The sequence below is a fragment of the Palaemon carinicauda genome, chromosome 39 (genome assembly GCF_036898095.1).
Source record: "Palaemon carinicauda isolate YSFRI2023 chromosome 39, ASM3689809v2, whole genome shotgun sequence".
Taxonomy (NCBI): domain Eukaryota; kingdom Metazoa; phylum Arthropoda; class Malacostraca; order Decapoda; family Palaemonidae; genus Palaemon; species Palaemon carinicauda.
In genome coordinates, this window is record NC_090763.1 from 18,582,881 (window position 1) to 18,605,628 (window position 22,748).

Genomic DNA, 22,748 nt, shown 5'->3' on the forward strand with positions numbered 1-22,748 from the left:
ATTCCTATTAGGCATATTCAGTCAACCACCGGAACATAAAGAAAGATCCTAGTAATTATGAAAACTTGTGATCCTTCAATTAAAGATACTTAATTCTCATCTAAAGCAGTAAAGATCAAATTGGGGCAAAATTAATCACAAGGTTCATATTAATTGATTTAAAATTACAAAAAAAAAAAGCATGAAGACATGTATTCATAGTCATATTTACAAAAACAATAACATACCGGACTCTCATTTGAATGCAATAGAGCCAGGAAACGATGTACAAAAACAATTTTAAATATTCTGCAGACTCATATTAGGATAAGAAGCTTGTTATTGAACATATAAATATAAACCCTAGCCATTACAATCAATTAGGTAAAGTGAAACGTTATTACAAGGGTGCTATTTTATTCTCCAATAAAATTGGCTAAGTTTTCACTAAATCACACTTTTTCCATAATAATGTATTCAAAACAAATTAACTGGCATAGTATGCACAGCACTATGCAAGTGTTGTACATTGTATATGTCTATGTACTGCACTTCTGAGTGGTGTGAATAATCATTACAGTATTTACAGTGTCCTTTTCTCCCATCTAAAATACATTATCAGAACAAAATCTCTGAGCAGAAAAGTCAGTTCTTTTGTACTCTTGATCACTTCCGACTCAAAAAAGGTGAAAGTACTTGAACCATTATCAATTAGTCTTCATAATATTTGGTTTCCTTTAGTTTCTCCTTAAGGACAGTTGTGTAACCAATAACTTTTCAAGAAAGTTTCCAATAAATCCACAAAGCTATTTTTTCAGCAACAGGGATGCTGTGAACATCCTATGTCCTGGTATCACTATATATGTATTGCAGATGTTATAACATTCCATGATGAAGCAAATGTAAAACAGTCGATCTCTAAAGTTGCTCGAAGTTCCCGCCGGATCTCTTGAAGAATCAACGCTGTTGCTCATACAGTGCAGTGGCTCTTCATTCAAAACGCTTTCAACACTTCCCTTATCACCCAATGCTCTTCTGATACAATAAACAAAATTAAAGATAAGATTTCCTATTCTACACTATCCAATTAAATTAATCAAATAAAAAAGCAGCCTATAAATACTTACCAAATGTAATATGAAAAATATCACTCTCCTACAACTAACCTTATAAATTACCAGTAAAAAAGAAAAGACAATGTTACTCATTTTCCCACAAATCCTAACATGAACAATTTCGAGTACTAAAGTACTGAGAAAGAGCGAGAACCTACAGTTAAAATCAGAAGAGCACTGAGTGATGGAAGAAACCTGTGAAGAGGTAAGAGGGATTGTAGTGGGCAGGATGAAGGAAGGGGGTATTTGTGTAAATGTTAGATGGAAGGAGGGGGTTCATAAATGAAGATAAATAACCTTTAATGTGATGAAGGGCTGGTTTATGGAGGTGGTGCATAGGCAGATTCTGTAGCTTTACTTTGAATTCTGTAACCTCCAGGGAATTTAAATCCTTAGGTGTTCTTGGCACTGCATCGTATGTGCTGTTCTTTCCTCTACCCCCTTCATTCAATAATTTTCATCACTGTAGATTCAAGTACGGGATCGTGAGCGACTCCGACTTCTACGACGAGATCTACGAGATTCCCTACTAGGTGACCGACGTGATCGGGGTGACCTGAGGGAGATAAAAATAATGCTGTACTTCACGTCATATTGTAGTAGAATTGAAAGGACTTATATCAAACATCAGGGACCATAAAGATATAATAGCTACTTGGGCATCACTGTGTAAATGGTAATTTATGCAAATAACTCCCAGCTCTGACACAATCACATGGCCTAAAGTCACAAAACAATAATCAAAATATATAAGTAGCTAGAAGACTATCCAATACTACTGTACCTTCTTGGAGATTTTCCTGGTGATCTACGTGGTGATCTCTTTGGTGACCTTCTTGCTGGTGACCTTCTAGCAGATGATCTTCTTGGTGATCTACGAGGAGATCTTCTTGGCGACCTCCTCGGTGACCTTCGAGGTGACCTGCTTCTTCGACGGGATCTTGACCTTGATCTTGATTTCCTACTGGTTTTATCCCTATCTTTTTCACGTTCTCGATCCCGTTCTCTTTCCCTTTCTCGTTCCTTTTCTCTCTCCCTTTCCCTTTCACGTTCCTTCTCACGTTCTCTTTCACGTTCTTTTCTACGCTCGGCTCGAATGCGCTCCCATTCCTCCCGCTCTTTTTCTTTAGCAGCATGCATTTCAGCCTCAAGTCTTTCCACTTCTATCATTTTCTGGCGACGCTGGATCTCTTTCTCTGCAATCTAAATACAAAATAAAACTTTTGATTTGCAATTACCATTGAATTACTTTTTCATTTTAAAATACTACAAATACTCATAGGCATTAAAAACAAAGGTAATAACTGTATCAGAAATAAAATACATTACTAAATCATAATGCTAAAAGTAATTATTTCACACTGAGCATATCTTATCAAGAGTTTGAAAGTGCTCAACTTCTAAACCACATAAATGACAAAATTTTAAGTAATTTGTTTTTTACTCAACAATACAAACTTAAGAGTCTTTTACACAAGAGAATGACAACAGCGAAGATGGAATACACCAGTTAAAATTTATAGCAAGATATCAACAACCAGTAACAAGGCCCGTTCTGCTGGCTCAGTGACAAACCACTTAACAGCAGCTAGGACTTGCTGCTGGGGTTGGTGGTGGTAGGAAAGTATGAGTAAAGGACTCAGGTTTGTATCATCATCTCCTCCTCCTACGCCTATTGACGCAAAGGGCCTTTGGAGGGTGTGAAGAGCATTCCCAAACCATCTCCATCTACCTCTCATCATGATCTTATCAACACATGGCACTCGAGTAATCTCTTTTACTGTTTCATTTCTAATCCTGTCCTACCAATTAGCTCCCAATATCCTTCTGAGGGCTTTGTTCTCAAATCTTCTAAATCTATTAAGAGATTGTTTCATTGAAATACCATGACTCTTGTCCATAGAGTAACCCCAATCTCACTAAACTGATATATAGTCTGATTCTTATATGTAATTTTAGGCGACCTGCTTTCCAAATTTTATTTAACCTAGCCATTGTCTGATTTGCTTTTTTCAATCTTTCACAAAACTCTTAATTCTAAAGGCCCTGAATTGAAGATCATAGTTCCTAAATACTTAAATGATTCTACTTAATCGTTTTTCCTTACAATAATATTTCATCTTCCATTGCATACTCCGTTCTCATCATCTCTGTCTTTCTTCTATTTATCTTCAGCCCAACCTTGTGTGATATTTCATGCATTCTGGTAAGCAAGCATTGCAAATCCCGTGGTGTTTTGCTAACAATGACAGAAGTCAATCTGGAAGCATCTTAAACTAAGAAATTGAAGTTTCCATAGCTTTATTATGGTGCGTCATGATCCGGTATTTTATCAATATTTTCTTACTGTATATAATCACTTCCTTTTCTTGTTTCATAGAATATCATATGCTCTATTAAAGCATTTTTCAATTTTGAAAGAATTTCAACAGTAAAAAATTACTGACTTTTGGTTGTGATCAGCTGATCTCAAGGCCCCGATACCATATTGAGAGAATGCACACATACGAATAGCAAGGCATATCGTTTATATAATTTCTCATTTGTAATATATTCATGATTAATATTACATCAGCACCAATATGTTATAGGATATCAGTTTCCATACAGTTCATATATAGCCCTTATTATTGGTTATTATATGAATATGTTTCTCTCTTTCTCTCTCTCACTACAGGATTTTTCATTAGACATTATTAAAAATAATTGGTAATGTTACTCGCTCTTTCGATAATGAGAATACTAATATTAATCAAAGTATCGAAAGCAAATCACTCGATTTGGCACTCAGTTTCCGCTACAAATATGACGTCATCAGACATACATTACAGTATCTCTTCGCTTAAATTTATGGTAAACAGTACTGTAGGATATTCATAACAACTATAACAACTTTTTCAGATCACTGAAATAGTATCGATCCTCAATTTCAGTGATTGGAATAAGATTACTTGGTAATGAATTGATAGGATTTCACTCAATTTGCCACTCGACTCCCACAGGAAATATGAAGTTACTAGACGTGTGATAGAGGAATGACTTGAGAATTATGTAAAACCGGTCTCAGTGTTTCTCACAAGAAATAAAAAAAATATTAACATACAAAGAAAAAGTATTTTATTTTGATAATGAAAATTAATATATATTACTTTCCAAAAATATTTGTCCTAAGTGTACTTTCATTGGATAAATATCAATCTACTATCAGATGAAACAGAGTGAAACCTCCGTAAATTATGATATTCTGTCCTAGTTGTAGAGTTGAATTTACTCATAACAATCGATACAATCCTAAGAAATACATTGCATCCTTACTTGATATACTAACATTAATCAATAGCCTATCGAGAGGAAATCATTACTTCCCCGATCTTTTTTGGCAACTGCCAGAAATATGACGTAACCAGACATATGATACAAACTAGATAAGTATTAAAACCTTTCTTAATATATTTTTTAGCTAAAATGGTTACTGCATATTATCATTAAAAGAAAATACTAACTTACCAGGATACATCAGTTCATTTCTATAGAAGAAAATAGATTATTCCAAAGGAAATAAAAGTATTTGTCCATTTAGTAAACTATTTCCCACTGACTTGCGACGACATCGTAGGGGGGGGGAAGAGAGAGAGAGAGAGAGAGAGAGAGGTCATAAAGTGGAAGTCATATGTCACATAGGCCGTTAGTCGATGACTACTTGTAGAGGCTCCGAAAGGAGACACCCCTTCCAGGATACAGAAGATGGCCCACTTGCCTTGATAGGTAGGCCATCGTTGAGAATCTGCAGTTATATCCAGACATCTCGGAGAATATACTGGATAACCTCCAAGGGTGAAACCGAAGTCATTGCACTATGCTGTAAAATATCTGAACATGTGGTTGGCACAACTGGTTGGAAAGAGGAGGCAATTCCCTCACTCTCTCCACCAGTTGAAGTAGAGATTTGGGTACCATTTTCCTTATGGCCATTTTGGGGCCACTAAAGCCAAGTTGAGATTGGGCGTCGCTTAAATAGGCAGAAGGGTGGAAAAGCTTGAACAATGAGGCCATCACACAGGTATTGGAATCAGTCTTTGAATGCAACCTTTGGATCAAGAACTGGAGAGCAGATGAGCAGCTTGTGGTTTAGAGGAGGTCGCAAACAGTCTACTATCAGCGAACCCCACAGTCAGAATTTCCATTGCTGAGTACATAAAAACCATAGGAAGGATATAGCAGAGGTTGTACAACAACCCTGCCAGCATGCTCTGAAGAGACTAAGTGCCTTCTACAAGGTCAAGAGTCAGGCAATCGCTTCGGAATCCTCTGGGCAGGTGACGAAAGGGGCTTCCTTCAGGTAGGATGCCTGGTAGACAAGTATCCCTCTTAAGTCTCCAAAGGTGGCTAAGAGATGACTACAGACTTCTAAGACGATACTGAAGGACCGACAAGAAGTTCCTGCTGGTGTCTAAAATACAGAGACTGATTCAATTAAGGAGGGCCACAGAAAATGTAAAGCACCACAATATTAGAAGGAAGATGGCTCCCCTGAGGATGAGGCCCAATTGTTCTGCTAGGGGTTAATGGAAGAACTCCCCCTTAAGGGTCCCCACTTTTACTTGACCGACTCCCGAAGGAAGCCAAAGGAGAAGAGTCGGAGAGCCGAATACCAGGGAAGAATGACCCCAAAGGCTAAGAATTCCTCCTCCTCCTCCTCCAACTGGGAAGATAACCACTACAAATACTAGTTGCAGAGGGAAGACTGGCTACAGGAGTGTCCTCTACAGGCCGGGTGTAAGTGATGAGGATCCATTTCCCTTGTACTCATAAAGGTACCACAGGTCTTAGGCAGCAAACGTGAGCAATTTTGAATCTCCCTAGGCATCCTCAATCAACAATAGAAGTCATACTTGAAGTAGCAAACACACTGAAAAAATGAAAAGCTACCAATCTGGGCCATAGAGAATGTCCATTCTCACTAATGACAGATATCCAAGTGGTGTCAATAAGCCAGTGGAGGGAGAAACTGTTGGTTACTCACTATCGACAGGTGACCACCGGCCGGTTGTTGACACCTCGTTATAATTTTTAACTGCTGCATTCCAGCTTTGCCGTTATCATTCTCCTATGTAAAGGACGATGGTTTGTATTCGTGTAGGAACAAATTAATATCAAAGAATTAACTTAGTTGAATAAAAATGAAGTACAGTATTATGCAGAAACTCATTGTTCTTTTAATTTTGAGCTCAACGTGCATGCTGTTTTGCTACCCGAGTTTTGTAAAAATAATAAGAGAAATATTAGACCTTACCTGTTCTGGTGTTAATGGAAGCCAGTAGATACCTGGCCGAGCTTTAGTTTTTCTAAAGAGATCATCTAAACTTTTTGTTGCTCGAGGCTCTGGTTTAGGAGTCGTCTTATTTCCTGGAATAGGAAAAAACAAATTAGCCAATAACCTAATTAAGAGATAAATAAGAAGGTACTGTATTGTAATTTCCACAATGTTCCTTTAATTTTCCTAAAAGAAAAGGCTTACCTTCTGAAGGGCTATGACTCTTCCGACGTTCACGCAGCCGCTCCTCCTCCCTCTCCTTGCGAAGTCTCTCCCGTTCCCGCTCCTTCTCCCCTGGTGACCGCTCTCCTATCTTCGCCAAGTCCCACTCTCGCACCTGTCCTTCGCGCTATAAATTTCAAATAAAACAACACATCACATTACCTTGAAGTGTTACTTCATCCATTCTTAACTTACAAACAAGTAAAAGAGAGCTTTGAAATCATGACCAACAATTTCAAACACAAAATTCAAGAAAAAATACTAGGGGGAAATCAACTTTATTCTATCAAAAACTAAATGACTATTGGTCAATCTAAAACTTCTTTGATAAATGCCTTCTTTTAATAAACATGTATATCATATAATAAAAAAAGCATGTCTTAGAATCCCAGATATAACAAAAGATAATTATACATTACTGTAAAGAAAAAGAAAATGACATAAAAAGAATCTCAAAAGAAACTACAGCAAGTATAAATATCCATAAAAATGTACATACATATATACCAAGGCACTTCCCCCAATTTTGGGGGGTAGCCGACATCAACAAATGAAACAAAAACAAAAAAGGGGACCTCTACTCTCTACGTTCCTCCCAGCCTAACAAGGGACTCAACCGAGTTCAGCTGGTACTGCTAGGGTGCCACACCGCACCCTCCCCCGTTATCCACCACAGATGAAGCTTCATAATGCTGAATCCCCTACTGCTGCTACCTCCGCGGTCATCTAAGGCATCAGAGGAAGCAGCAGGGCCTACCGGAACTGCGTCACAATCGCTCACCATTCATTCCTATTTCTAGCACGCTCTCTTGCCTCTCTCACATCTATCCTCCTATCACCCAGAGCTTCCTTCACTCCATCCATCCACCCAAACCTTGGCCTTCCTCTTGTACTTCTCCCATCAACTCTTGCATTCATCACCTTCTTTAGCAGACAGCCATAAAAATGTAAACCATTAAATGTATTATCCACAAAGGAATCCAACTTACCCGCCATCTTTCATCACGTCTATCCTCCATGGCCTTCTGGAATGGTGGGGAGAAATTCTCCATCTTCTTCTTCATTTCCTCCTGTAATTATGGAATCATTACTCACAATCATAATCATTTATGGAAATTCTTATAATGCCATACCCATTTTGATCACCATTTTCTCCTTTTGCAGTGATCTAACAAAACTCTTCATACACATCCCCCAAACTCACAAGGAATATGTTTACTATCATAAAGTAAGCATCCTTTTTTACTTATTCAAGTTGTTTCACTGTTACTTTTCATTGCCAATATTAAATATCCAAATTTTATTCTTAATACATTTTAACCAATCAGGTAGATCTTTAAACAAATTACTAACATGAGAGTGGTGAGAGACTGGTAGATATGTGTGTTGAACAAGAGATGGTAATAAGTGCTAGCTTTTTTAAAAAGAAAGATAAAAATAAGTATACATGGGTAAGAGTGGCAAATGGAAGAGTAGTAGAAAGGGCATTAATGGATTATGTGTTGATAACAAAAAGAATGTTTGGAAGATTGAAAGACGTGCACGTGTTTAGGGGTATGGCTAACGGTATGTCTGATCATTTTTTGGTGGAAGGAAAATTGGTTGTAGCAAAAGAGTGGGGGAATAGAGTAGGTGGATGTAAAAGGGAGCTAGTGAGGGTTGAAGAGCTAATAAAACCGGGGGTAAAAAGTAAATATCAGGAAAGGTTGAAAATGGCATATGACGAGGTGAGAGTAAGAGAAACTGGTAATTTAGAGGAGGAGTGGAAGTTAGCAAAAGAAAATTTTGTTGGGATTGCAAGTGATGTATGTGGCAAGAAGGTTGTTGGAGGCAGCATGAGGAAGGGCAGTGAATGGTGGAATGAAGGAGTGAAGGTAAAAGTGGAAGAGAAAAAGAGGGCTTTTGAAGAATGGCTGCAGAGTAATAGTATAGAGAAGTATGAAAAATATAGAGAGAAAAAGGTGGAAGTAAAGCGCAAGGTACGTGAGGAAAAGAGGGCAGCTGACCTGAGGTGGGGTCAGGGACTGGGTCAGTCATATGAAGAGAATAAGAAGAAGTTTTGGAAAGAAGTGAAGAGAGTAAGGAAGGCCGGCGCAAGAATTGAAGAGACAGTGAAAGATGGAAATGGAAGGTTGTTAAAAGGAGAGGAGGTAAGGAAAAGGTGGGCGGAATATTTTGAAAGTTTGCTGAATGTTGAGGATGATAGGGAGGCAGATATAATTGCGGTTCCAGGTGTTGAGGTGCCAGTGATGGGAGATGAGAATGAGAGAGAGATTACAATAGAGGAAGTGAGGAGAGCACTAGATGAAACGAGAGTAGGAAAAGCATCGGGTATGGATGGTGTGAAAGCTGAGATGTTGAAGGAAGGGGGTGTGACTGTACTTGAATGGTTGGTGAGATTGTTTAATGTGTGTTTTGTGTTGTCAATGGTACCAGTAGATTGGGTCTGTGCATGTATTGTACCACTATATAAGGGTAAGGGAGATGTGCATGAGTGTTGTAATTCAAGAGGTATTAGTTTGTTGAGTGTAGTTGGAAAAGTGTATGGTAGAATACTGATTAATAGGATTAAGGATAAAACAGAGAATGCAATCTTGGAAGTACAGGGTGGTTTTAGAAGAGGTAGGGGTTGTATGAATCAGATTTTTACAGTTAGGCAGATATGCGAGAAATATTTAGCAAAAGGTAAGGAGGTGTATGTTGCGTTTATGGATCTGGAGAAAGCATATGATAGAGTTGATAGGGAAGCAATGTGGAATGTGATGAGGTTATATGGAGTTGGTGGAAGGTTGTTGCAAGCAGTGAAAAGTTTCTACACAGGTAGTAAAGCATGTGTTAGAATAGGAAATGAGGTGAGCGATTGGTTTCCGGTGAGAGTGGGGCTGAGACAGGGATGTGTGATGTCGCCGTGGTTGTTTAACTTGTATGTTGATGGAGTGGTGAGAGAGGTGAATGCTAGAGTGCTTGGACGAGGATTAAAACTGGTAGGCGAGAATGATCATGAATGGGAGGTAAATCAGTTGTTGTTTGCGGATGATACTGTACTGGTAGCAGACACAGAAGAGAAGCTTGACCGACTAGTGACAGAATTTGGAAGGGTGTGTGAGAGAAGGAAGTTGAGAGTTAATGTGGGTAAGAGTAAGGTTATGAGATGTACGAGAAGGGAAGGTGGTGCAAGGTTGAATGTCATGTTGAATGGAGAGTTACTTGAGGAGGTGGATCAGTTTAAGTACTTGGGGTCTGTTGTTGCAGCAAATGGTGGAGTGGAAGCAGATGTACGTCAGAGAGTGAATGAAGGTTGCAAAGTGTTGGGGGCAGTTAAGGGAGTAGTAAAAAATAGAGGATTGGGCATGAATGTAAAGAGAGTTCTATATGAGAAAGTGATTGTACCAACTGTGATGTATGGATCGGAGTTGTGGGGAATGAAAGTGATGGAGAGACAGAAATTGAATGTGTTTGAGATGAAGTGTCTGAGGAGTATGGCTGGTGTATCTCGAGTAGATAGGGTTAGGAACGAAGTGGTGAGGGTGAGAACGGGTGTAAGAAATGAGTTAGCGGCTAGAGTGGATATGAATGTGTTGAGGTGGTTTGGCCATGTTGAGAGAATGGAAAATAGCTGTCTGCTAAAGAAGGTGATGAATGCAAGAGTTGATGGGAGAAGTACAAGAGGAAGGCCAAGGTTTGGGTGGATGGATGGTGTGAAGAAAGCTCTGGGTGATAGGAGGATAGATGTGAGAGAGGCAAGAGAGCGTGCTAGAAATAGGAATGAATGGCGAGCGATTGTGACGCAGTTCCGGTAGGCCCTGCTGCTTCCTCCGGTGCCTTAGATGACCGCGGAGGTAGCAGCAGTAGGGGACTCAGCAGTATGAAGCTTCATCTGTGGTGGAAATGTGGGAGGTTGGGCTGTGGCACCCTAGCAGTACCAGCTGAACTCGGCTGAGTCCCTGGTTAGGCTGGAGGAACGTAGAGAGTAGAGGTCCCCTTTTTGTTTGTTTCTTGTTGTTGTCGGCTACCCCCCAAAATTGGGGGAAGTGCCTTTGGTATATGTATGTATGTACTAACATTGCTACAAAACCACCATACAAATAGCAAATTTACTTGATTTGTATTCTAAAATGTTAAAAGACCTAAAGAAATAATTAATCTGCATTGTTTTTAAAATAATAATACTATACAGTTAACTTTACATAAATGATGGGAGATTAAAGATAAGGTTTAATATAAACTGAAAATTATGGGATTTTTAAAATCTACAGTACATAACCTTTACTGTCACCCTTTAATCTCAAGACAATGTTCAAAATGCCAAAGAACTTTTGTTTTAGTAATTGATGCTCTTACCTAATTATAAAGTTAACCAAAGCTAACAGGTACTGGCTAATTAAAGTACTTTCACACTTGTTGACTAATGACAAATGAAATATCATAAATTTTCAAAGTAATGTGGGTTTTTCCTAGCTATACAATCCAACGTCCTTTACGTGGGGAATATGCTTTCAGCGTGAGCTCGACACCAGTTGAATTATTTTAACAAGCAGTTAATCAACAGGTGGGAGCAAGGTTGAGGAGCCCCTGACCCTTACCAAAAAAAATCTTTTCACTTAATGACTTCAGCCAGCTTGGGTAAGATAGACTTTTCCACAATAATCAAAATCCCCAGATTATGACGAGGAAAAAGTCTAAACTCGGGAATGCTATTCAAAAGTGTAAGGGGAGCGAAGGGTTGAAGAGGGTAGTACGTAACTCTCCTGAAAGACACCAACTAACCAATGCCTAGGCTGATTTGTCTAAAGGCACGAAAATCAATCGACTAAAGTCCTATCAGACATAAGAAAGAGGGGATGAATGCTGGCAATACCACAAACCTCCTCTTCCACCATTATGCTGCCTGGAAGGAACAGGTTGGGTAGCTCATAAGAGCTGCATGCACTGGTTCCTTTTGAGAAATTGCAGGCGGAAAGAGAACCTCTTGCCAAACCCCCTGCCGAAAAGTTCTGGAGACAGAGCTACCTCTAAGCTAACTTGCTAGAGAATAGGTCATTTAAGCTTCTAATGATGTCATCCTCTAAGTCCTCTATCGAAGAATTGTGCAGAGTATGGGGACCATCGTCCCACTTAGCTACGAAAGTAACTGGGGGACCAAAGCCCAACCATACACAAGAGACAACACTAGTCAACCTGGCCTGGTAGCCAGTACAAAGTCATGGACCTGGACCTGTGCATCGGCCAGGGGGAGGGGCAAACATAGAGCCAAAAGCCTAGCCAGTTTAGTTACTTAGGTAGCAAAGGGCCAAAGCGAGACAGGGTCATGGCTCCAGCACTGTGGGGCTGAAACACCTGTCCAAGTTTGGCTAGTGGGTAGGTGGCTCGGGGCCAAGGTGTGGGGCCATGACACAGGGTCATGTCCTAGGGGCCATGCATCAGCCCAGAGTGCCAAAAAAAGGGGTCATGGCTCCCTCCTCACAGGACCAGGAGCCACTTGGAAGCTGTCCACAAAACTTGCTCCAAAACGAGGGGGTGTTTAAAGGAACCTTTTCCTACAATTACAACAGACTGGGCTTCATACTCTACTTCTCAAATGAAACAGTGAACAGAGTAGGAAGTCAAAGAGGAAGAAAGGACACTTTTAATCCTCTTTACAACCTTCCCATCAGGGGTCAGCAAGCACAGGTGTAAAGTCTAAGAGACCCATACAATGACACTCCCCTATGAGGAGAAACCATATGGGTTGCTCCAACAGGGACCACAACACTGAAGAACACTCACGGGAGAGGGGAAGCACACTTACAGGAGAGCCAAAGCCCCAGAACCTATCCCCCACCTGGGCAAAGGGTGTGGGTGATGGCAAAGAAGGGGGAGGGGGTGACATGACTAGGGCAAGTGAGATGCATGAAACCCCAATGTCCTACACCGGCTAGACATGTCATTTTAAACCCACGAACATCCTACAAACAGGGAGGGGGAACCACTGCAGGGGCCACAGTGACAACACCCTTGATAGTGATCAAGGGTGTGGTGTAATGAAAGGAGACACTGGCACTTGGAAGCCCAACTGAAAGATCTAAGGAGTCCAAGGCCTTTTTTAGGTCACACAGTGTTGGCACAGAAAGAGAAGAGCCTCCAACCTCCAATGGGGTGTGGCGAACTGTGGGAACCCAACACGCCACCAGAACCTGCAAGCCCACCGACATAACTCCAAGGGTTCCTTGATCCTGAAGCATCCACCCTAGGGACCAAGCCAGGGGTGTAATAAGTGGAATGTAGAACAAGGCTCTTTTCCTTCCCTTCAAAGCATACACCTGACACTGCATAGAAGACCACGACCTACTGTACACTTGGCACACGGGATGACTGCAAACAATCATTCCCCTAGCAAGAAGCGCAGTGTGTCTATGGATCTACAGCTGGTTTAACAAAAGCCAGATATAAAGTCCATCCTCCAGCCAGCATTCACTTCCGGAAAGAAATAGGATATGAGAAGTTTTATTACAGGTGTATCTCATGCAGCCAATCTTATGTTAAGACATTTTGATGGGGGAAGGGGGGGGGGGGGGGGGAAGCCTCCTTGATATCCTCAAAGCTGTTGCTTAACTGTTCGTTAAACCAATTGAAGGGTGCCCTGCTCACATTGAAAACATATTCCCTACTCAAAAGGACAACAGTTTATATTTTACATAGGAATAAATGGTAATCTTTCATACCATGGTAATATATCCATTTGAAAATTTAAGAAACGGTACCTTCTTAATGGTAAGATTCCTTTCATATACAGTATTTAGCAAACTACTTTGAAAGGGCTTTCATATCACTATTTTTAAAACCTTGCTACCTGTTTTCTTTAGCTAGAAATACAATATAATTACTGTACTACACATTATTTAGTCACTGTTACCTGTAACATTTAAAATAAACACAAATCAACATTTATATATCATTAATAGCTTATCTATATTTTCTTCACTATGTAACAAAATCATCCTTTAAATACATCATAAAATGACCACTATCCTACAGATATATAGAAAACTTCTAAAAAAAAAAAAGCAAATGATTGACATTGATACTTGCCTCAGTGGAAAAATCAACATGCAAGTTCTTAGGATTAGAGACAGGCCACTTTACTCCATGAAGAGCTACACGCGTCTCCTGGGCTTGGTCTTCTGTCTCATACTGCAGGAGGAAAACCAAATATAAGGCACCTAAAATAATTACTTAAAAATTACTGCTTCGTTTCCTTTTTACTTGATTGGTTTAAAAGCTTGAAAAAAATGGAGTTTCAAGATTTTATTTCTAATATTCTTTCCTGGAATAAAATCTGTACTGTGTAATAAAGCAATAAACCAAGATCTAAAGATAGAAATATGACCTACTCATTAGGTAGTACTGTACAAATGTATATACCATAAGTATGAAATTATCCAAATATCCACAAAATATTTATTCAGTATTTAAACTAACTTGAGCCTTAGACCAACTAAAGTATCAGTAATAAATCTTATATTACATCTCTAAAAAGGGTTGTGAAATCTTAGTTACCACTTACCATAGCAAAGCACACAGATTTGATGTTATCTATCCAGAATCCATTATCTACCAAGCGTCCAGTTCTCTGGAGCAGTTCTCGTAATTGGTTGATGGTAAATGGTCTGGTGAGGTTATTAATACACACAACTCGGGAGGATTTGTTACGAGCTGGGGCAATAGCAGGTTTGCTAACTGGTGCAGGTCCTTCAAACATTCTAATTTTCCTATAGTCATCTGAAACCAGAAACACAAGTTAATAACCCAAAATGAGACTATTCACCTATATTACCAGTAACACTTTCAAATACAATTATAAAACAAAAGCCATTTGAGAATATTAAAAAATATTTACACAATAAAATACATTCCACCACTGTGTGTCCATCGATTCGCATTTAATATCCGGACTCAAACTTACTTTCATCTGGGGAGTTAGAACGAGAGTGTCGCTTCTGTTTGACTAGAGGCGATACTTCTCTCACTTCTCTCCTTGTCTTAGATTTATGGCCCTCATTAGCTGCCTCCTCTTCCAATTCTTCTGTTTCCTTCATCTGTGGAGGAAGTTCTGGTCCTTCATCACTAGCTTCTCCTGATTCCAAGTCCGAATCATCATCATCCATGCGCACCTCCCACTCCGACAAGGGCTTGACATCAGGAATAAGATCCTAGGAAGAGAAGATTGAACTAAATGAAACTGCAATATATTCGACATCATTCCTACCCCCAAACCACCAGAGTCAGCTTTAAATAAACTCCTGAAAGGTTGATCAGATAACAATAAAAACACTACTAATAACCCTATTTAGTATGTGAAAAATGTTATTTTTATAATAAAATAAATTTTTGAATATACTTACCCGGTGATTATATAAGCTGCAGCTCTGCTGCTCGACAGAAAACTCTACGTTCAAAATCCGCCAGCGATCGCCATGCAGGTAGGGGGTGTACATCAACAGCGCCATCTGTCGGGCAGGTACTCAGTACTCAATGTAAACACAAAACTCAATTTTCTCCTCGGTCCACTGGGTCTCTATTGGGGAGGAAGGGAGGGTCCTTTAATATATAATCACCGGGTAAGTATATTCAAAAATTTATTTTATTACAAAAATAACATTTTTCAATATTAAACTTAGCCGGTGATTATATAAGCTGAATCACACCCAGGGGGGTGGGTAGAGACCAGCAATAATTGTTTACATTATTATGAGCTAAGGATTTTTTATTTCATTTTAGCAGTTATTCAAAATAAACATAAAATAAATAAGTACCTGGTAAGGAAGTCGACTTGAACAATTACTCTGCCTTTTTAAGTACGTCTTCCTTACGGAGCCTCGCGATCCTCTTAGGATGCTGAGCGACCCCTAGGAGCTGAAGTATCAAGGGTTGCAACCCATACTACAGGACCTCATCAAAACCTCTAATCTAGGCGCTTCTCAAGAAAAGAATTTGACCACCCGCCAAATCAACCAGGATGCGAAAGGCTTCTTAGCCTTCCGGACAACCCAAAAACAAAAAAAAAAAACATTTCAAGAGAAAGATTAAAAAGGTTATGGAATTAGGGGAATGTAGTGGTTGAGCCCTCACCCACTACTGCACTCGCTGCTACGAATGGTCCCAGGGTGTAGCAGTTCTCGTAAAGAGACTGGACATCTTTAAGATAAAAAGACGCGAACACTGATTTGCTTCTCCAATAGGTTGCGTCCATTATACTCTGCAGAGATCTATTTTGTTTAAAGGCTACTGAAGTTGCGACAGCTCTAACTTCATGTGTCCTTACCCTCAGCAAAGCTTGGTCTTCCTCACTCAGATGGGAATGAGCTTCTCGTATCAACAGTCTGATATAATAAGATAAGGCATTCTTTGACATGGGCAAAGAAGGTTTCTTAATAGAACACCATAAAGCTTCTGACTGTCCTCGTAAAGGTTTAGTTCGTTTTAAATAGAACTTAAGAGCTCTAACAGGGCATAAGACTCTTTCTAGTTCATTTCCAACCATATTTGAAAGGCTTGGAATATCGAACAATTTCGGCCAAGGACGAGAAGGTAGCTCGTTTTTGGCTAGAAAACCAAGCTGTAAATAACATGTAGCCGTTTCAGATGAAAATCCGATGTTCCTGCTGAAGGCGTGAATCTCACTGACTCTTTTAGCTGTGGCCAAGCAAACCAGGAAAAGAGTCTTTAAAGTGAGATCTTTAAAGGAGGCTGATTGTAGCGGCTCGAACCTTTCTGACATAAGGAATCTTAGTACCACGTCTAAATTCCAACCAGCTGTAGCCAAACGACGCTCCTTCGTGGTCTCAAAAGACTTAAGGAAGTCCTGTAGATCTTTGTTGTTGGAAAGATCTAAGCCTCTGTGACGGAAGACTGATGCCAACATGCTTCTGTAACCTTTGATCGTGGGAGCTGAAAGAGATCTTTCTTTCCTCAGATATAATAGGAAGTCAGCTATTTGGGTTACAGAGGTACTGGTCGAGGATACTGATATTGACTTGCACCAGTTTCGGAAGACTTCCCACTTCGACTTGTAGACTCTAAGAGTGGATGTCCTCCTTGCTCTAGCAATCGCCCTGGCTGCCTCCTTCGAAAAGCCTTTAGCTCTAGAGAGTCTTTCGATAGTCTGAAGGCAGTCAGACGAAGAGCGTGGAGGCCTTGGTGTACCTTCTTTACGTGTGGCTGACGTAGAAGGTCCACCCTTAGAGGAAGAGTTCTGGGAACGTCCACCAGCCATTGAAGTACCTCGGTGAACCATTCTCTCGCGGGCCAGAGGGGAGCAACTAACGTCAACCTTGTCCCTTCGTGAGAGGCGAACTTCTGCAGTACCTTGTTGACAATCTTGAACGGGGGGAATGCATAAAGGTCTAGATGTGACCAATCCAGTAGAAAGGCATCTATATGAACTGCTGCTGGGTCCGGGATTGGTGAGCAATATATTGGGAGCCTCTTGGTCATCGAGGTTGCGAAGAGATCTATGGTAGGCTGGCCCCATGTGGCCCACAGTCTCTTGCACACATCCTTGTGTAGGGTCCATTCTGTTGGAATGATTTGTCCCTTCCGACTGAGGCAATCTGCCATGACATTCAAGTGGCCTTGGATGAACCTCGTTACTAGTGAAAGGTTTAGATCTTTTGACCAGGTGAGGAGGTCCCTTGCGATCTCGTACAACGTCATAGAATGGGTCCCTCCTTGCTTGGAGATGTACGCCAAAGCCGTGGTGTTGTCCGAGTTCACCTCCACCACTTTGCCTTGAAGGAGGGACTTGAAGCTTTTCAAGGCCAGATGAACTGCCAGTAGCTCCTTGCAGTTGATATGTAACGTTCTTTGATGCGAGTTCCAAGTTCCCGAGCATTCCCGACCGTCTAAAGTCGCACCCCAGCCCGTGTCCGATGCGTCCGAGAAGAGAACGTGGTTGGGGGTCTGAACAGCCAGGGGAAGACCCTCTCTGAGGCTGATACTGTCCTTCCACCAAGTCAGGGACGACTTCATCTTCTCGGAAATGGGGATCGAGACCGCTTCTAGCGTCTTGTCCTTTTTCCAGTAAACAGCTAGGTGAAATTGAAGGGGACGGAGGTGTAGTCTCCCTAACAAAACGAACTGTTCCAGGGATGATAGCGTCCCTATCAGACTCATCCACTGTCTGACTGAACATCGTTCCCTCTTCAGCATGTTCTGGATGCATACCTGGGCTTGACTTGTTCTGGGGGCCGACGGAAAAGCCCGAAAAGCTTGACTGTGAATCTCCATCCCTAAATACACAATAGTTTGGGATGGGACCAGTTGAGACTTTTCTATATTGACCAGGAGACCCAATTCCTTGATCAGATCTAGAGTCCACTTTAGATTCTCCAGAGAGCGACGACTGGAAGAGGCTCTTAGAAGCCAGTCGTCCAAATAGAGGGAGGCTCTGATGTCCGCTAAATGAAGGAATTTGGCTATATTCCTCATCAGCCTCGTAAACACAAGAGGAGCTGTGCTTAGGCCAAAGCACAGGGCTTGAAATTGGTAGACAACCTTTTCATAAACGAACCTCAGAAAATGTTGGGAGTCTGGGTGGATGGGGACGTGAAAGTATGCGTCCCTTAGGTCTAAAGAGACCATCCAGTCTTCCTTTCTGACCGGTGCTAGAACAGACTTTGTGGTCTCCATGGCGAACGTCTGCTTTGTGACAAAGACATTCAGCGCACTGACGTCTAGCACCGGCCTCCACCCACCTGTCTTCTTTACCACTAAGAAGAGACGGTTGTAGAAGCCCGGGGATTGATGGTCCCGGACTTTGACTACCGCTCCCTTTTCTAGTAAGAGAGACACCTCCTGCTTCAAAGCTCGTCTCTTGTGTTCCTCTCTGTACCTGGGAGAGAGATCGATGGGACACGTTGCTAGAGGGGGTTTGCGGACAAACGGGATCTTGTACCCTTCTCTGAGCAGCTTCACAGATTGTGCATCTGCGCCTCTTGCCTCCCAGGTCTGCCAGAAGTTCTTGAGTCTGGCTCCCACTGCTGTCTGAAGAAGGAGGCAGTCAGACTCTGCCTTTAAAGGACTTGGTACCTTTCTTCTTCCCACGTCTCCCTTCGGCACGAGCACCTCCTCTGCTGGAGGCTCTGCCACGAAAGGGCGGAATGAATCTGGACGCTGGAGTGTCCATCCTGGGTCTTGACACGGAAGGCAAAGGGGTGGCTTTGCGGGCAGAGGACGCAACCAGATCATGGGTGTCCTTCTGAATCAAAGAGGCAGCAATCTCCTTAATTAAGTCCTCTGGAAAAAGGCACTTAGAGAGGGGAGCAAAAAGGAGTTCAGATCTCTGACATGGTGTTACTCCAGCTGACAGGAAAGAGCAAAGGTTCTCCCGTTTCTTGAGGACCCCGGATACGAACGAAGCCGCAAGTTCACTAGATCCGTCTCGTATGGCCTTGTCCATGCAGGACATTATGAGCAAGGAAGATTCCTTGTCAGACGGGGAGATCTTCCTGCTCAAAGCTCCCAGACACCAGTCCAAAAAGTTAAAGACCTCGAAGGCTCTAAACACTCGTCAACAGATGGTCTAAGTCCGTAGAAGACCAGCATATCTTAGAGCGTCTCATGGCTAGCCTGCGGGGAGAGTCTACCAGGCTTGAGAAGTCGCCCTGGGCAGAGGCAGGAACTCCCAAGCCGAGAACTTCTCCCGTGGCATACCAGACGCTCGATCTGGAGGAGAGTCTCGCAGGGGGAAACGAAAACGCTGTCTTCCCTAGGTCCTTTTTGGACTGCATCCAGTCTCCTAAAACCCGTAAAGCTCTCTTGGACGAGCGGGCGAGGACGAGTTTCGTAAAGGCAGGCGCGGATGACTGCGTACCTGAAGCAAACTCTGATGGAGGGGAGCGTGGGGCCGCAGACACAAACTGGTCCGGATACGTCTCTTTGAACAGAGCAAGAACTTTCCTAAAGTCCAAAGAGGGTTGCGTGGTCTTGGGTTCGTCAAGGTCCGTATGTGGGTCATCAATGTGGGCCGCGTCGTCATCATCAGAGAGTCCATCATCTGAGAACTGAGGAGGAAGCGGCAAAGGAGTAGGAATCGGCTGGTCAGCTGAGTCCGGCAGCACGGGTGCACGCGTGACTGAACCGGACGCAACGTCATGGAACTGTTGCCCAGTCTGTGAACTGGCAACAACCATAGCAGCGCGGGGACGCATAGCGTCTACTGCAGACTGTGTAGTCTGATGTGGGCGAGCAGAGGTAACCACAATGGGTTGCGGAGGTTGACGCACCGCGTCAAAACAAAACAACTTAGACTGTTGTTGTACCTCGCGAACGTCAACGGAAGGTTCCGTGCGTCGCTGAACGTCAACATGCGGCTGGCAGCGCATGGGTGGCGGGACTCTCTTAGCTGGAGTGCGGTCGAAGGTTGCCTCAGCGTCCACAGGACGCACAACCGTGGGTGGTTGTAGGCTAGAGGTTGGTGCAGCGTCAACCTTCTCCGCACGAAAGTCCTGCATCAATGACGTTAACTGAGCCTGCATGGTCTGCAGCAAAGACCACTTAGGGTCTACAGGAGCAGGTGCGGCAACAGACGGTGTGACTGCCTGATGCGGTACCGCTTTGCCTCTCTTAGGAGGTGAGCAGTCGTCGGAAGACTGCAGCGAGTCCGAACTGACCCAGTGGCTACAACTGGGCCGTTGGACTTGAGCGGAAGGGACCGACTTGTGCTTAAGAGGCCGCGAGACCTTGGTCCATGGTTTCTTACGAGAAACCTCTTCCGCAGACGAGGAATAAATGGGCTCACTCGTCTTAGTGTGGGTGGGGCGATCTTGGGTAGATACGCCCGAAACCACGGAGGGAACGTCTGTTCGCTGATTAAAGCCTCTCGAACCCTTTGGTCGTACGACATTGCTTTTCCCCTGGGCTTGGGAGCTTGCAAGAGGTCCCGGACTGGGAGGACGAAAAGCACGAACAGACGAACCCTCAAGCGCAACACTATCCACAACATTATCACTCACTTTATCACCCACTGCACTCTTACACTTCAGCTCCTTGACGTCTGCCATGAGCTGGTTGCGGTCACTAGCCAAGGACTCGACTGTCTCACCCAGAGCTTGGATGGCACGCATCATATCTGCCATCGAAGGTTGTTGAGTGCTAGAAGGGGGATCAGGAGCAACCACTACAGGGGAAGGAATAGGTTGTGGGGCATGAGGAGAGGAAAATTCAACGGAGCGAGACGAACTTCTCCTGACTATCTCTCTCTAGCCTACGTGTATATTTAAGCAACGCATTCCTCACATCGATCTTCCAATTGGCAGGTTTTATCCCGACAATTGGAACAAACGGTGTGAGGATCGATAGAGGCCTTCGGAAGACGCCTTGAACAGTCCCTAGCATTACACTTCCTGAATTTAGGGACTTGAGAAGGGTCAGCCATTTTGAATTAGTCAAGTGGGGAATTCAAAAACTATCCAAAGTCATCAACAAATAATCCGATATCAACAAAAGAATGCAAGGATGTATTGCAGATAAAGCCTGCAAAGCGAAAGCTCAAAACCAGAAATGTGTACTTCACCAAAAAGATGTGAAAACCAATCCAGTTAGCAACAGCGAATTAGTAGGTCTTGCCGGTAGCACGACAGAGAGAAAATTGAGTTCTGTGTTTACATTGAGTACTGAGTACCTGCCCGACAGATGGCACTGTTGATGTGCACCCCCTACCTGCATGGCGATCGCTGGCGGATTTTGAACGTAGAGTTTTCTGTCGAGCAGCAGAGCTGCAGCTTATATAATCACCGGCTAAGTTTAATATTGAAAATTCCATCGTAACCATTTGTAGTATTCTGAGCATAAACATGTCTTTCTATATTGAACATTACAACAAGTGATTATTCCACACAATTTTATGAAAACAAAACAATCTTAATTGAATCCAGTATGGATATAAAGGTAAAAGACAAAATAACCTAATATACTTTATAAAAAAAAATAATTCTAATAAACATGCATACTGCTTCTAATCATTAAAAAAAAAACTTAATGTCAAGTTCATTTATGGATAGGTATCAGTTTTCAACTTTATATCTTGGTTAGAAATTTCCCAATGATGTAAGGGACAAGTGACATAACTTCGAACTTTACCTTCAGTGAAGCGGAAGATATATCTACTGCAGTCTTTTTTGCTGAATTTCCCCACTTGCATTTCTTTGGTTTCTCCCCATCTTGGAGACTTTCATCTTCACGTGACTTAGTCCTGGACAAACTTACTGTAGTGGCAAATAAAGAAAAATTATGTCCGACTCAAATATAAGTACCATAGCATATTAACTGTTAACAAAAAAAAATCAAGAATAAATTTCAATAAACAACATAACCATCCCAGATAAAAAGGAAAGAATTAAAAAAAAAATTCCCTTGCCTCTTACCTTTCCTAACAGATTTAAAATTTGAATAGTCAATGGTAACTTTTGTTTCCTTGTTTTCTTTCTCCTCATCATGCTCACTTCTATCAGAGTATCTACGATCCCTCCTACTACTAGTCCGTGAATAACCTCTTCTTGGACTTCTTGAACGGGATCTTCCTCTATGTGACTTTGACCTTGGAGACCTGCAAAGAGAAATTTTATTTTCTTTCATTTCCACCAAAAATAAAACACAATTCAGATTTTCAAATATCCTTGTACTAGACCACGGTTATCCGTTGACATTTCTGCCGTTCCATAAGAAGCCAAAACAAAGCTGGACCAACCTATGAATACAGACTATAGTCTGGAGAGAGCAACTTCACTGAATAAAACTTTAGTTCATCATGACATTTTTGCAATACCTAACCTTTAGTCAATGGTATTACATTTAAGACACACTTTGTACAGTATTTATAAAAAAGGGAACAACATAGCTTAACTTATATTATGTACTTAATGTGCCACATTTTAAATGAAATAATCCTATCTATTAAGCCCCTGACGATTGACGATAAATTTTTTTCATGTAGCTTTATAGAAAATGTATTCAGTTTTTTAATGTAGTTTTCAGTTCCTTTGTTTCTTTATTCATTTGTTAGTATGCTACATAACAACATAAATAGGTTGAACATGACGCCACTGCTCACCACAAAAAGGTTTTCAAGTCATGAACCTGGC

At 41.8% G+C, this 22,748-nt stretch overlaps 1 protein-coding gene across 1 annotated transcript in view; it reads right to left on the bottom strand.

The window, feature by feature from the left end:
* Window positions 1-143: 143 nt before the first annotated feature.
* The window catches only part of LOC137631053 (titin homolog), a 129,715-nt gene continuing 107,110 nt past the window's right edge, over window positions 144-22,748 (bottom strand). The window contains exons 9-18 of the mRNA XM_068362644.1: window positions 22,032-22,213; window positions 21,748-21,872; window positions 14,573-14,819; window positions 14,174-14,388; window positions 13,699-13,800; window positions 7,620-7,700; window positions 6,613-6,757; window positions 6,388-6,500; window positions 1,879-2,297; window positions 144-1,650 (exon numbers count right to left, since the gene is read on the bottom strand). Coding sequence (XP_068218745.1) covers window positions 1,566-1,650; window positions 1,879-2,297; window positions 6,388-6,500; window positions 6,613-6,757; window positions 7,620-7,700; window positions 13,699-13,800; window positions 14,174-14,388; window positions 14,573-14,819; window positions 21,748-21,872; window positions 22,032-22,213 — 1,714 coding nt within the window. The 3' untranslated portion in view covers window positions 144-1,565. The remainder of the gene's footprint in view (window positions 1,651-1,878; window positions 2,298-6,387; window positions 6,501-6,612; window positions 6,758-7,619; window positions 7,701-13,698; window positions 13,801-14,173; window positions 14,389-14,572; window positions 14,820-21,747; window positions 21,873-22,031; window positions 22,214-22,748) is intronic.